The sequence below is a fragment of the Dermacentor albipictus genome, chromosome 6 (genome assembly GCF_038994185.2).
Source record: "Dermacentor albipictus isolate Rhodes 1998 colony chromosome 6, USDA_Dalb.pri_finalv2, whole genome shotgun sequence".
Lineage (NCBI taxonomy): Eukaryota > Metazoa > Arthropoda > Arachnida > Ixodida > Ixodidae > Dermacentor > Dermacentor albipictus.
The window spans coordinates 109,442,943-109,457,641 of NC_091826.1; the positions used below are offsets into that span (position 1 = coordinate 109,442,943).

General features: G+C 46.2%; 1 protein-coding gene across 2 annotated transcripts in view; it reads right to left on the reverse strand.

Annotated features, from left to right (window-relative positions):
- Positions 1-14,699, reverse strand: part of LOC135904971 (uncharacterized) — a 103,011-nt gene that overhangs the window by 57,046 nt on the left and 31,266 nt on the right. The window contains exons 7-10 of one of the 2 annotated variants that reach the window (XM_065435960.2): positions 12,474-12,521; positions 8,709-8,729; positions 2,522-2,554; positions 1,738-1,758 (exon numbers count right to left, since the gene is read on the reverse strand). In XM_065435960.2, coding sequence (XP_065292032.1) covers positions 1,738-1,758; positions 2,522-2,554; positions 8,709-8,729; positions 12,474-12,521 — 123 coding nt within the window. The remainder of the gene's footprint in view (positions 1-1,737; positions 1,759-2,521; positions 2,555-8,708; positions 8,730-12,473; positions 12,522-14,699) is intronic. The other variant, XM_065435961.2, reaches the window with a different exon arrangement.

Below are 14,699 nucleotides of genomic sequence, written 5' to 3' on the forward strand. Positions count from 1 at the left end.
TGATGCTCCTTCCCACGCGTCGACCAAGACGCAAGAGAATGGCTACCCGGCCGCGCTGCGAGTGTCAGCTCCGAGTTCTACGAAATTCGCGTGACGTCGGTTCCGGACCGGACCGTGAACCTGTGCGTGTGTGTGTGCGAGTGTGTGTGCAAGCCGTCGCGGAGAGAGGCGGCGTGTTTACAATGAGTGGACGAACGTTTCCGTCCCCTTGGAATTCAAGGGGGACCGAGTGTTAATAAACCGCTGTTTTTCGGATGCTCGAGACACTTTCTTAAGCAGTCATGTTGGACTGAGACACTCTCTCAAGCAGTCGTGTTAGACTGACGTACTTTCTCTAGCAGTCATGCTAGACTGATGAACTGCATGTATATACTATAAATAAACCCTTATTCCTCGTTCTCTATGAGAAGCAGTCCTTCCCTTCATCAACGTCCTCAGCGTGGATAAGTTGGATGACGGCATGGGCCAGCTACCTTCGAATTCATGCCGGACGCCAATCTTGACAACGAGTTACGAGCGATGGGATTGAGCCCCCAATCCTGACAACTGGTGGCAGCGGTGGGATTGTCCTAAAATCTTACAACTGGTGGCAGCGGTGGGATCGTCCTAAAATCTTGCAGCATGCACGGTGAGCACTGCGGCGTACAAGCAAACAGAGAAAGGGGGCGAGCCTGGCGACTCTCTCCTCCACCTCCAGGCGCCTTCTTCCTCCGGTGCTCGCTTCCTTCGCAGCTTCAAACGTAAGCTCGCCGATTTCACAGCTCGCCGAGCTACGCCTACGCGTAAAATCAGCTCTTAGTATTACCGATAATGATTTCGTGTTCGTGGAATTGCTACGCTATTTTACGTGCATCAGAGTGCGCGTAATTGCCCTTTTTTCTCTCATGTAGCAACACCGGTGCCTTCTCATCTCCATTTCGAGTTATGCTCGAGTTCACTTTCCCAAGGGTCATTTACGTACGAGCTGAATCTGGGTGACCTTGTTAAGAGACTGCGCGCCGCGTCGTGTCAAGTCAATATAATTATTAATTTTCACATTTTTCTCGAGTGGAGAAATAGCCTTTCGGCTAAGTAGCAAACGCAACACACATTTCAAAATTCTCTAGCGTATTCAACATAACGTACGTCCAGGTCAACAGTATCAAATGCTGCATCAATTACAATACCAGTGAATATACTGCCTCGTTCATATCTGACATAGAGCATTTTCTTATGTCTTCATTAAAACTGAGATTATAGAATATCTTGCTTCATTGCCTTTATTCCATGTGCAGGAAATCACTGCTAATCTCAAACAAACATTTAAGATATACAGAGTGGCTCTCAAGGCGACTACGGCAATCGCAGTAGGATAATCATTTGTGGCCGTTCACTTATCGCGCGGTATTTGTGAAAGCTCCTTCAGTCTCTCCTCTTTGTACCAAACGTGTGCGAAATGTTCCAGACTGCTATTCTGTTTTGTCGGCAACGAGCATATTAAATATTTGAACTAGTCGTGAAGGCTACGCATGACGATGTTGCTGATGCGACACACGGCGCGACAAAGTCATCAGCTGATTCAATAAAAGCAAATCCTGCTTGCGCATTATTTCTCGGCTATATGTCGTTAAGATTCCTGCTAGCGTTCACCGTTGTACGCAGATCACGCTTCAACCTCGAAATCTGAGGCTGTTTTCGTTTTCTATGAACACATATTGATATGTGTCAGCGATAATTCAGCGAGAAACTTATACTCACGCATTGTCTTCCTCGGCATCACTGCGAAAAAATTCAATTATTCAGAACACGCTAGTTCATTCCATCCTTCCCTTATACGAATTATGGCGGTCGCCCTTGTCTCGCTGTCGCCCAAATATGAATCATGACTGGGCAAATTTGCAAATATACCTCTTTTTCCGGAAATCATGACACAATTTCATTAAGATTGTGTAGAAATGATGCATCACCTTTTGTAAGCCAGTATTTAGAGTGGTACGCTTTAGGAAGATTCGCGGTACGCTTTTTCAACAGTTCTGGCACAAACTTTAGTAAACCTTAGATGGTCGGACCCAATACCATGTGCTTGAAATTTTCTTAACTAGCGCTAAACCTTCAAGACTATCAGGCAGAAATTATATGATATCGTCACACGCAATACTGCTATTTTTACCACTGCCTAAATATATTCATGAGAAAACGCCACATTGACCGTTGTAATATATTTCGCCACACATCCTAAATCCCAATATATTTCCACACTGGCACTTGAAATTTGGGTAAATATACGTAAATTCAGTTAGCGCTGTTTTCAATTCCAATCTAAATCATTACAGCGAGAGTTCATTTTGCCTTGCCTACATGTCTCAACGACTTCCCGACGGCTCTCTCCACGCGTTTACCCTCAGTCTGTGGCCAACATCGACACTCTTCCACTGACATGCTAACAGGAATACGACTGCCAAGCGTAAGTTAGAGCTTGCCTAGTGTACTATTCCATTTCTTTTTCTTTTGAACGCCAAATATTATGAACGTTTCTGCTCACCTGGCTTCTTCGATGTGGTCGCTCTCCTAGTACCTGAAAACAGGTTTTCGTTTGTTTAAAGTAAAATAGTACTTGTTCGTCACACTGATGTTCGCAAAAGATAAAACGTGGCTGCAGTAAAAGTTGAAAGCTTTTTGTAATCTAGAGCGATTCGTACGGACAAGCACAGAACCAGTTAGTCCGTGCGAATACACGAGGCGTTTCTACGAAGACAAGAAATGTCTAAAGATTGCTTGCGTCAGATAGCACAAATGTGGGCCTTGAGCCAGTATGCTCGAAGACGCACACAATATTTACACGACGAATCGAAATGCATAATAGACTAATGGACAAGAATTCACAAGTTAGCTTTTTATGTAATTCCTTACCACATACATTCTATTTTAGAAATTGTAGCTGGCGAGACCGCAAGGCGTATCCACTTGAGAAGAATACTGTGGATGACACTGTTTTCGAGGTACGCGCTATGAAACTGGCAGTAAAAATGCACTTTGTAAATGGCGTTGGCAAAACCGCAATAATGGAACAAAATGGCCTTTTGCACTAAAGTATCTGGACTGCCCATGTATTTCTTCGCAATGTTTGTGATTTAATATTTCAAAACTGCTGCCATGCTGAGAATTCGAAGTGGATCTGCCTTACGAACATTGTAAATTTGTCAGATTTGTAAATTAAGATATCTGCCCAAGGCAATGAGTAAAAAATAACTAAACCAGTGAATGTTTGGTAATTGATCGATTGTGCGTTGCAATTTCTCCTGTAAATTATGTCTGCCTGTTTGACCGATACAGCTCAAGGATTATAATTGTGTTATTTGGCAGAGGTGATATTTTTTTTTGAAGTCTTTGCGCAGACACACAGCACAAGCGGAGAGGTTGCACCATCTTAGCTCAGATGTGCTTTGTGGGGAAGTGTGCGTGGCGTTATGCATACGTGCCGGCACAAACACTGCTTCCCAAAGGTAACCAGCACACGGACGGCCACGAACAGCGCAGGGCAAGCGAGAAAGTGCTAGCGATCTTGACCGAGTTGTCAAACATGGTGGCCATATCATCGCGCTGCAGGCTTTACGTCAGAAGAAAGCCAACCATCGCAGCATCTGACAGTGATAGCGCACATCCAACAATTTTCAATATGTTTAGTAATGATATATTCGCTAAGAAGCATTCTAAACAGTATAGAAAAGTAGTGTGGTTCCTAACCTATCAAGTAATGGAAATACCAATTCAAGATAAATTGCTATATCTACAAGCAAAAATTTTAGGAGGAATTCAATTTTATAACAAACCATATGCTTTGTCATTTTTCCAGTTTCAGCTTTCCTAGATTTCATTGCACAAATTATATTGTCTATACGAAGAACTCATACCTCAACATTCTCGGTGTGTATATACCTTGCGTAAAAAATAAGACGTACTTTTTTTGGTTTGCCAGTAAGCTCTGCCTGTGCGTATCTTTTTGGTTTCGTATACTCCCAGAACACGATGGTGCCGCGAAAACTATTATCACATGTGAGCGCAACAAATCACTGTGATCCAACGCTGAAAACTGTTTGCCTCCCTGACAGTATACACAGATTTCAGCGATGAAGAAAGCGCGAAGTTTGTAGGATGCGCGTGTAAACGACACGATATAGGCGCTAAGTTGTTTTGCCTTGGCTGCTATACGATTTGCTACCGCCGTAGTCACCTTCGTATCTGTGTATTACAATATGCAGCCTCTGTGTAGAATGCATGAAAGAAGGAAGTCGCGGTAACTGTTGTACTTTATGGTGGACACATTACCGCGGTGTCACGGAACGAGAGTGGATGAAAAGTTGAAAGAGCAAAGTCATAGCCTCATTTGTAGGGAAAAGTACGGAATGATGGAGTAATGGCTCATTTTGAAACAGCTTGCCTAATGTCGACCTTCTTACCACCACTGGCATGTGCTTTCGGTGCACGCAGTGCGTCTTTAGCTAATGTGATGCAGTCACCCAAGAGCAACGAACTGTCGCATAACGGCTGAGTCGTTCGATCTTACTCGTAGGGATATAAATGCTAGTTAAAACTGCTCTACTAATGTTCCTGTGTAGTATTTGAGCAATATTATTACACAACAAACAGGCTGCTGATTCATTCCACATGTGGAGCAGGACGTGTATGTGATAAACTAAATCATGATAGCTCGATTTCAGTAATTCCCGCCTCCACAGACCAATTAGCAATTTGATCTGTCACTTAAAACCAGCTTTAGCAGGCACTTGGAATGCCTCAGATGCGATGGCATGCACGGGAATTTATAGGGCCGCATTACAAAAAATGCCGAAGGGTTGGGCTGAAACACACAAAGGGCTTGACCTGGCGAGCATTTCCCTAAAGCTGTGTAGGGGTGGCAAAAATGGGAAATGTCTGACAGCACGTGGGGATTAGCTAACGCGAGCCGGTGATTCCAAACATGTAAGACTGGCAGCGTGACCACAATTCAAATTGATGCTGTTAATGGTATATATTTTCACCTACTGCACCTTATAATTATGGCCCGCTGCGTTCCCGTGATGTGTGTGTTGGCCGTATGAGACAGAATTTAGTTAGGCCTCATTACCTTTCGAAGTAGGCTCCTTTGTGATTCCCTAGGTTTCTGCAAGAAGTTGTACCCGCACTACAGTATAAGAGCCGACTAAACACAAGTAGCAGCTATAGGGAAGGAATACTTCACTTCTTTGAGAGCCTTACAATAGAGTACTGGCTCACAAGTTCTGTCTCAATGCTTTCTTTGATAAATTAGAAACAGAAAATAACAAAAAAATATTCTAATTATCACAATACGAAGTTCTGGTTGCGTCACACCCCCGCCCCCAAAAGATGCTAATTCTTCATACTAGAAATGGGTGGCTGTGCTGTATTGCTGCTGCCTTTTGCTGTTGTCTGCACTGCCGCACTTCATCCTGTATGCAAGTGTCGAACCTCAGCTGATTTTCGAAATGTATTTTTCAGAAACAATTCCCGCCGTTTCGACGGCACAAAGACAATATACCTTATTTACTGGTTTGAGGCCAGCCATCGTTTAAGGCCCCCACAGCCACTATGGAGTATGAAATTAAAAAAAAAACAGAAGTCACGGAACGCCCTGCGCATACTAGCGTTTTGATTGATTCCCGCAAGTCGCTACAAGATGGCACTAGTCCATGTCCAAAAGTTCGTCGGCCACTGTCAATGTGTTCATAGTCTGTCGCCAGTGATTGCATTTATTTGCACAGCAGTCTGAGCGCAGTTTGACGCTTCAGTCAAGTAGCCACAAATTTGCCTCGTGTAAAGTCCGTACCGGTAAAAATATTGAAAAAAAAAATTATGCGTGGCTCCGCTATCGCAAATACCAGAGACCAGGTGAGCTAGGGAAAGTTATGGCTTCAGAAAAAATTGGAGGATGCTTAAGCTTCAAGAGTGGAACGCGACAGCGTTCCCGTCGACCCGCCAAGGGGTGTAAGACAATGGGCTACGGCGCAGCGACTACGTGCCCCGCATCGGACGCGGTGAGCGTCGAGCAACGCAGCGTTCGGCGCGGCAACGAAATGTGCGCCTGAGCAAGCGACGCACGCCTGAGCCTTAGAAACAGCTCGTTTCTAAGGCAACACCGCATTCACTAGAGGCGCTTTTGTACCGCTTTGAAGCATCGAATTCGTGGCCCAGTGGTAGCGTCTCCGTCTCACACTCCGGAGACCCTGGTTCGATTCCCACCCAGCCCATCTCGCAAGTTGTTTTTATGCGAAGCATAATACTAGAGCTCAACCCAGCTCCTCAGGCGCGGCGGTGTCGCCTTCAATACCACGTGACACCGTGACGTCACGACAGAGAAACGGGGCTCCAACTCGCGGCGTCGCGGCGGTATATAAGCATCTGCGCTTGCCTCTGCTAGACACTCACGAGGTGAGATGCCTTCTGGAGACAGAGCTGCTCGTTGGAATGAGAAGCGAAGGTTGCGGCGTGCTACAGAGGTGGAAAGGTGGCTTTGCTACGGCGCAGCGACTACGCGCCCCGCATCGGACGCGGTGAGCGTCGAGCAACGCAGCATTCGGCGCGACAACGAAATGTTCGCCTGAGCAAGCGCCGCACGCCTGGGCCGACGCCGACGACACCGGCTTTTCTGCGACACGAGCTCCTTAACGCTGTCGCGTTAAAATTCATGCCGCCCATAGAGTTTCTCACTATAACACCTAGAGGGTAATCTGGCGCCACCGTCTATGGGAGTTTCTTAAGGGGGCTCCATGCCGTCATGGGAATGACGGTATATGTGTCTGCGAGGCTCGTGTTGGCTGGTGTTGTAAGAGGCTTCGTCTAAAACGTGGATATGGCTACGCAAATAACGCGTTCTCAAAGTAAAATCTTCTTAAAATGTTTCCATTTACGCATATTACATCTTTACTCACCCACGATGCATGACCATGCGAAGAAAAGCAAAAACAGACGACCAACTGTTTCAAAGCGAGCGCGAACCTTGTCGTCTGTCCTCCAACTTTAGCGGCCCGCTGATACCTTTTACGTAACATGTAGTCGTACACACAATAACAGGTTCTCATAGTTAAACAAAACATGTTCTCGCACAATAATAAAACTAAAGCAGCTTTTCACGTCCTGCTTTAGTAGAAAATGAATCATTGTGACAGACGGAACGGTACCTGCCAAGCGCGTCTTCAAGGTGTCCTGTCTCTACGAGAACGATGCCAATCCGAAGTCACAATATACCGGCATTCCCATGCATACCACAGCGCAGCAGCGCCAGATTTCCCTCTAGGTAATGTAGTGAGAAACTCTATGATGCCGCCTTCCTCTGTAAGGGGTTTCGGTTGGACGGCGCGCCATTTGAGGCAACCGCCGCAACAGAAGCGATTTGTTGAGACGCCATATGCGTCGCGGTGTCGTGTGCCAGACGCTTCACGGACGCGACGCGGCGGCGACCTTCGACGAGACGTTCATTTGAGGAATCGCCAGCCGTTTGTGCGCAGGCGCGACTAAGAGCGGGCGCGAGAGTGAAAATCTGGGGGCTTTTTCTCCTTGAATATATAACTCTGCCTACATACTACGAAGGAGGTTTCTTAGCGCATGTTGTAGGCGTTTGTCCCTAGGCGTGCCGGCATTGCGGAGTGGGGTCGAGTTTGTTTATGCTCGGACGCTGGCTGCCGGCGCGGTAAGATAGGTGAAGCAGCGGGCACTGACGCCCGGTTTGGCGACCGCTGTGTCGGAAAGACTGCCTCGCACCTGCGGCGCTCGTGCTAAGTCAGTCGTGGCGGATAATAGAGAGTTTTAGAATTGAGGGCCCAAGCGGCTTGGGGACCCCAAGAAAATTCTGCGCCACCAGTGCGCATGCGCAGAACCCAAGCCAGTCTTGGGTTCTTGCGTTCGCGTTAATTCAAGACCCAAAAATCGAAAACTAGCGTGGGGCCCCAAGCCGTCTCGGGCCACCCTCGCGGGTGACAGCGACGGCGTGCAGCAGATGGTCACAGAGCAAACTATGTTTACTTCGACTGATTTTCGCCATTTCACGCGGGTGAACTCGCAGCTTTTTCGCAGCGCGTAACAGAAAACACCAACTAAGAGCACTTGGCTTCGATCGGCTTTGCTTGGCTTAGAATCGCACACTTAATTCGTAATACTAACCGGTACTAACACAGTGATTACGTTTCTTAGATTTTATTGTTTGCTCTTTTTGCTCAAAAATGCATTCTGTGTGTTTTCACTTGTAAGAAAAGAGGTTCATTTATTTTTGCTTTCAAGCACCTTTCTATTTTCCACACTGCGGCGCCACGAGCGCTCAACCCAACACTGTCTGCGTTCGACCCAATCCTCAAACTCTGCTGCCCATCTAAACCCAAGAGCAACCGACGCAACGCGGCTTGCCAGCACTATCACTCACCCACAACACACTGCATGCTGCAATCAGCGTAAACGCTGACCCTATTTTTGCATGCGTTGATCAAGTATATAGTGAGAGTGAACTCTTCTGAAAACTACTTCCAGATGTTCATTCGATTGTTCTTGGATCTGTGACCTCAAATCACCGGTGGTGTGAAGCACTGAAATCTGAATTAGCGCGTTACGTGCAACATGCGTTTGTGCACATGCGTACAAAAAGAAAAGGCAACTGCAGCTTCTAAGTTCCAAACAAGACAAAAGCAATCTCTTTCAGAAAACAAAAGGAAGTTCTGACTTACTTTGCTTCGTTTTGGTTGTCACTACAAAAAATATTGTTTGGAAGAAAAAGAAAACCAGACAGTATATTAGACATTTCCGTAACTCTACTTATGAATAGAAAACCTTGATGTTTGCATTTCTGCTTCTATAATCACACAACAAGCAAGGCACCAGCACTGACTGAACGGTGTGCCTTGCTGATAACTTCTGCTGCTGGCATCTTTTACTCCACTGATCACATTAACTGTCAAATATCTTCAATGTTCGCGTGTAGCCAGCAGATAAAGATCTGGCATCAGTTTCCTGCCAAACGATCCAAACAAAACAAAATGCAGCGTTATTTATAGAGCCTATCAATGACAAATGACACTTAAAAAAACAACGATGTCTTGATTTTATTTTTCTGGGGGGGAGGGGGTACGAAACTTAGCGCGGGTCGTCTTCCTCGATACTAGAAAATCAGCTCAATACCAGGGACAGGCAACGTTTGGTAAAAAAAATTTTATGTGCAGTATATCGGCGGTGTTGCTGCCTGTAAACTGTGGCAGCTACGTCCTTACAGCACGAACAAATACATGCTTAAGCGGACACTAAAGGTAAAATTAAGAGAGATAATCGACAAGTTATTTCTCTTGAATTATATTATTGTTTTTCGCGTGCTGGTGTATAGCACGCTGAAAATTTCCACCGAACATCCCGTTGCTCCTCCTCAATACTTATCGCCCGCACCAAAACAAACTAGTTGATGTAATTCCCAGACGACCTACCTCTCTACCGCTCTTTATATAAATGAGCTAGTGCTGATGTCAGATGATCGATACCGCAGTCCTATGCAGGTGAAGCTACTATGATTTACCATTTTCTTTTCTCGCTTAAAAGCTCAGTTCTGGCTACAAATGGCAAGTGTTTTATTACAGAGGCCTAATCTTTGAATCTAGGTGAAAACAATATTTTTCTTTTATGTCCCTCTAAAACTAAACAATAAACCACGCCACGGAACCAAAGAAAGCTAACAAGCACGAAAAAAAAAAACACGTGAAATCAGGTGATGTACATGCATTAAAAGCAGCTCGGAACAAAATGATTTGAAACACATTGGAACATAAAGTCATCTGAAGTAAATGCACAGAGAGAGAGAGAGAGAGAAAAGGCATAAGGAAGTCAGGGAGGTTAACCAGGCTGAGCCCGGGAGGCTACCTGCACTGGGAAAAGGCGATTGAAAAATGAAGAAGAGAGAAGGTCGACACTTTACACTGGTACATAAACAATCAAGGTTTCGTTGAGTCAATCACAAAAAGAATAAATGGAGAAACCACAACTGCAAAACAGGGTACATAAAGCGCACTAAGGCACGATGTATGTTCCAACATCTGCTTGACGAAACGAAATCTGATGAAGAGCAATACAAGCGCTTAGTTTTCGGCGTCCTCTCTGTTTCTACAGTGGTAATAGAAAATCAGAGGCACAGTATTTAGTATGCAGTTATTTTATTCACTTCTGTAATATATTTACGCAGCTTCGTTTTATAAAAAAAACTGATATTGTGTGAACAGAAAGAGAGGTTCGTTGCTGAGGAAATTAGTGGGTTTGTCTGCGTTGACAGGTGACGAAAACTAGTTGCTGCTATAGAACTATTTTGATACATACTATAGAATGGTCACTAAATAACTATAATACTTAGACGTGTGCAACTGCATAATTTAACCGACAACATGCATAGCTAAAAATGTAAAGTATGCGCCTTTGACATTTTATCTATACTGCTTCATTCAAATGTTCAGACTTTTTAAATCTGTCCTGAAAGAAACCACAATTCTGCCGCTCGAGCTGGGTTAAGGTTCAGTCTATCAGAACAAAAATGTGAAACGCAATGTTGAGTAATTAAATATGCTTCACAAATTTACTTATTAAGTAAACGCTTCATAGACCATATTCTAATTCAGGAGTTAAAGCCGGTGGGTCTCGATGCCCTTAACTTGCAATGAATCATTAAACGAGATTTGAGATAAGCCCCGCTAAACTGCTTTTAAATAACTGTTGCGGGATTAACCAATTCAACAAAACGCTGTCCTAATCAGTACTGGGCCAATTTAACTGGAAGGCCAATACATTTTGCTACGTAACTGGAAAATCAATATATCCAAACTGATTTCAGCTTAAGGATTCCTGCTAAGCTAACGAGCCTTCTAAACTCACCGGCTCCAACTATTTATTTTTGTGTGCTGAAGTTAATATATTGTGACGCGGCGTTAAATAGATGAAAGCGAAGCACAGTTTATAAGCAGACGTTTTGCAGCGACGGCCAAGATGGCTGAACATGCGCAACGTCCCGGCCATCGTCGTCATCTTCGTTAGTCCAAGGAGGTGGTTCGTAACACCTAACCTCACCGGCGGTCGAAGCACCGTCTCGGCGCAGACTAATTACACAAGGAAGACGTGGTGGAAAAGCTAGGCTTCAAGCAGAATACATACACGACGTCACGAGATGACAGGGTAGATGGTTGAGAAGTATCCAGTGGCACGATCTCGTAGTTCACGTCGCCAAGTTGCCGTAAAACTTTGTAAGGTCTGGTGCAACGCAACAAAAGCTTTTCAGAAAGACCTACACGATGAGATGGAATCAGGAGAAGTGCAAGAGATTCCGAAGCAAAGCCGGGCGAATGGTCGTTCCCTACGGCGACTCTTGGCCTGCTCGAAGCGCTGGCATTCCTCGATCACGGCACCGACGGTAGCACAATTTCTGCACATGAGCAGATTGAATGCGTCGTCCGCTATCCCCCTCAGGACGTGGCCGAGCTTGTCAGACTCTGGCCTGTAGCTGTCAGCATTATGGCACAGTGCCAGCACATCCTGTATGTGCGACAGGTACGACTCCGTGGACGTTTGGGCTCCAATTGACAGCGGTTTCCTTGCAGTGATATTGCGACTGTAGGTCTTGCCGAACAGATCACGGAGCTTTTACTTCAATGTGTCCCAGCGCTCAAGTTCGGCCACACGATTGTCATACCACAACTTCGCCGTTCCACTCAGATAAAAGACCTCATTGGCCAGCATGACCGTTAGGTCCCAGTGAATGTGTTCGCTCACCCGTTCGTATTGTGTCAGCCACTCCTCAAAGTTGGTGTCATCGGTCCCATTGAGCGTTCCAGGGTCTCGAGGGTGGGCTAAACCAATCGTGGTCCGCGGCGCAGACGCAGATTCCGGCTGGTCTGCCATGGTGGTTGCACCGCAGCGCCGACCGCTTCGAAGCTCTGTCCTGGGGCGAGAGCACCCCGCACTTCCACTAATGTGTGATGCGGCGTCAGATAGACGAAAACGAAGCACGATTTAAAAACAGACTCTTTACAGGGATGGCCAAGATGGCTTAACACGCACAGCGTCCCGACTGTCATCTTCTTCGTTTGTCCAAGGAGGTGGCTCGTAACAATATAGATAAAGTTGTTTAAAATAAACTTCGTTGTTTAGTTAAATATGCATTTTGATGTCTCACGCATCAATTGCCTTGCTATTCCAGAATTCCAGCTTAAGTAGCCAAAGAGTATTATCAACTGTGAACGATTTAGTAAAATTCTCGTAACAGCACAACAAAACGGTGTTTAAAGTAGGAATGACAAAGGAGACACGAAGTATACGGATGGAACCGTGATGTAACGTTTTGTAGCATAAAAGCTTCTCAGTGTGTTGTCTGCCATGTTACTGGATTTGTTTCGCGATATAGCAAGAACTGATATGCATTTCCGCAGCTTATTCCTTCGAGGCCACATTTGAAACTCGAGGCAACTTACTCTTTTTTTCCGTTGAGAGTGTTTTCGTCGTCTTCCCCTTCGTCGTCTCTGAAATGTTGATAAATAGTGAGAAGACGGCTGGGAGCAATACACTAAGCCCAGTGCGCACCCCACTAGCTCAAATGCAATGAACCTAGAGCTCGAAACACGTAGAAAATACTCACTGACGGCCTCGCAACCACCGTACTTACAGCCTGCAATGCAAAAAGCTAGAGGCCAAATTATTCCCGAGTCCCCCACTGCGACGGGTCTCATGATCGAAGCCTGCGTTTTGCGCACAATACCCCAGAATTCAATTAATTTCAACCCAGAAGCTAGAGGTTGTTTCGATTTCTCTGTATCAATTTTGTGAAACTTATCAACAAGACGACGATGTGATATCCCTGACGTCACGTCTGTGCCTTCTACAGCAAGCTGCAGAATGGGATGCTATGCCATTTTACGAGATTCGAAGACTCCTTCATGCCTGTAAGGTATTGTTTACAACGAAATCTGTCCACATGCCAGCTGCTGAGCAGCTATGGTCCCGGGTGCGGGTGCTTTTTACAGAGTCGTACTTCAGCGGCTGGTATCCGTTGCGTATTCTCAGCTCTCTTACACCATGCTATGCGAACCAAGCGCCGTATTCGAGTGCGCACGGAATATTCTTTTCCGTGACTACACGCGATCCCCACTCTGCAGCTACAAAGAGTACTCGGTGAATTATTGCAATAAAGATTGATTGATTGATTGATTGAGTGAGTGATGTTCCCATCTCAAAGAAGCTCGATAGCTATGAGAGACGCCATTGTGCAAATCTGAGACATAATCTTGACCACGTGTCCGTTCCAGTGGAATGTACCAGTGCGCATTCCCAGTGGCACGTACGTACTTACCCGAGTCGGCGTCAAAGACGTTCAACAAAGAGCGCCACACACATTGGCACACACCCAGTGATCCAAGCTGGCCCGATAGTTGGTTTCGAACCATATTATTCCAGCGCAGCATGCAGCCCGATACGCTACCCATTCTATCAGCGACTGTTCAGTGACATAGGTATAGGCGTCAAAACGATTAGATACAAACATAAAACAAAGATAGATAGCCTCCGAAACGTGCATGAAGTACCCAAGGGATGGTAATACATTAAAAATATCCCTTTGAGAAAAGGAGAGGCCCAGGCGTAAAACAGGACCTTTAACGTAGTGAGCGTGGGAGTGCTCGACTTGAACCAGTGCTGTTTGCTGCGGGTCTTTCCGGGTCCATGGCGCACATCTTTACAACCCTTTACAAGCCTCTTTATAAGTGGTGGAGGTGCTGGAGCCATGCCACTCCTGCACTCTGGAACTTCCATCCTACACGCTACACTCGACCATGCCTTCCAATGCATCGCATAGACGCCACCGCCGCCAGCCGTCCTTTGCTCTGGCGCGCTTAGCCGAAGAGATCCCCGGTGTGTTCGGTGGCGGAGGTGACCACGACGTCGAGCACTTGCTCACGTGTTACGAGAGTGTGAGCAGGCACAATCGATGACACCGCGAAGTCGCATAACGTCATATTTTACCTCTCAGATTGGCGAACTTGTATAAAAACCATTCAACAGACTTTCAGACCTGGTCCACTTTGAAGGCGTCGTTCTTCAGGCGTTTTCGGCCGCCCTGCCATCCGGAAGCCGCGTGCCGAACAACGTTTGCGCGCTCGGGTGCAACATTCTAGTGAGACTTTTACAAGTTATACCGACGACGTCGTCGACCTGTGGAAGCGTGCCGACGCTTCAATGACAAAATCTTCTAAAATTCAGGACGTAATGAAGGCTATCGACGACGGCGTTTTGAGATTCACCGTGGCCGAACTTGTAGCGCTGCATCAGATTTATGATGAATTGCTAAAGCAACGAACTTGACCCGACGTCCTTACGAACACGACGACCCACTTGCGGGGCTGGCAGTCGACCCTGACCACTTGTACATTTTCCCACAAACTAAAACGGACGTCCGTGAAGAGACGGCTCGTCAAATATCTCTCGTGTCCACCATCGCTCAGCATCTGGAGCTGCCACAACAGCAGCGGTAGCGTACCAACAGCAAGGTACCTCGTTCGGCTTCCGTATTGTCGCAAGGATTTGATAGAAGTATTACTACCCAGTACCCGCGGCTGACATAAGAGCAGCAGCAGCACCAGCCGCCGCCGCGGCCAAGCATTCGTCTCGGACTCTCCGTCACGCTATTCAGGAAAACATCGCTAAGG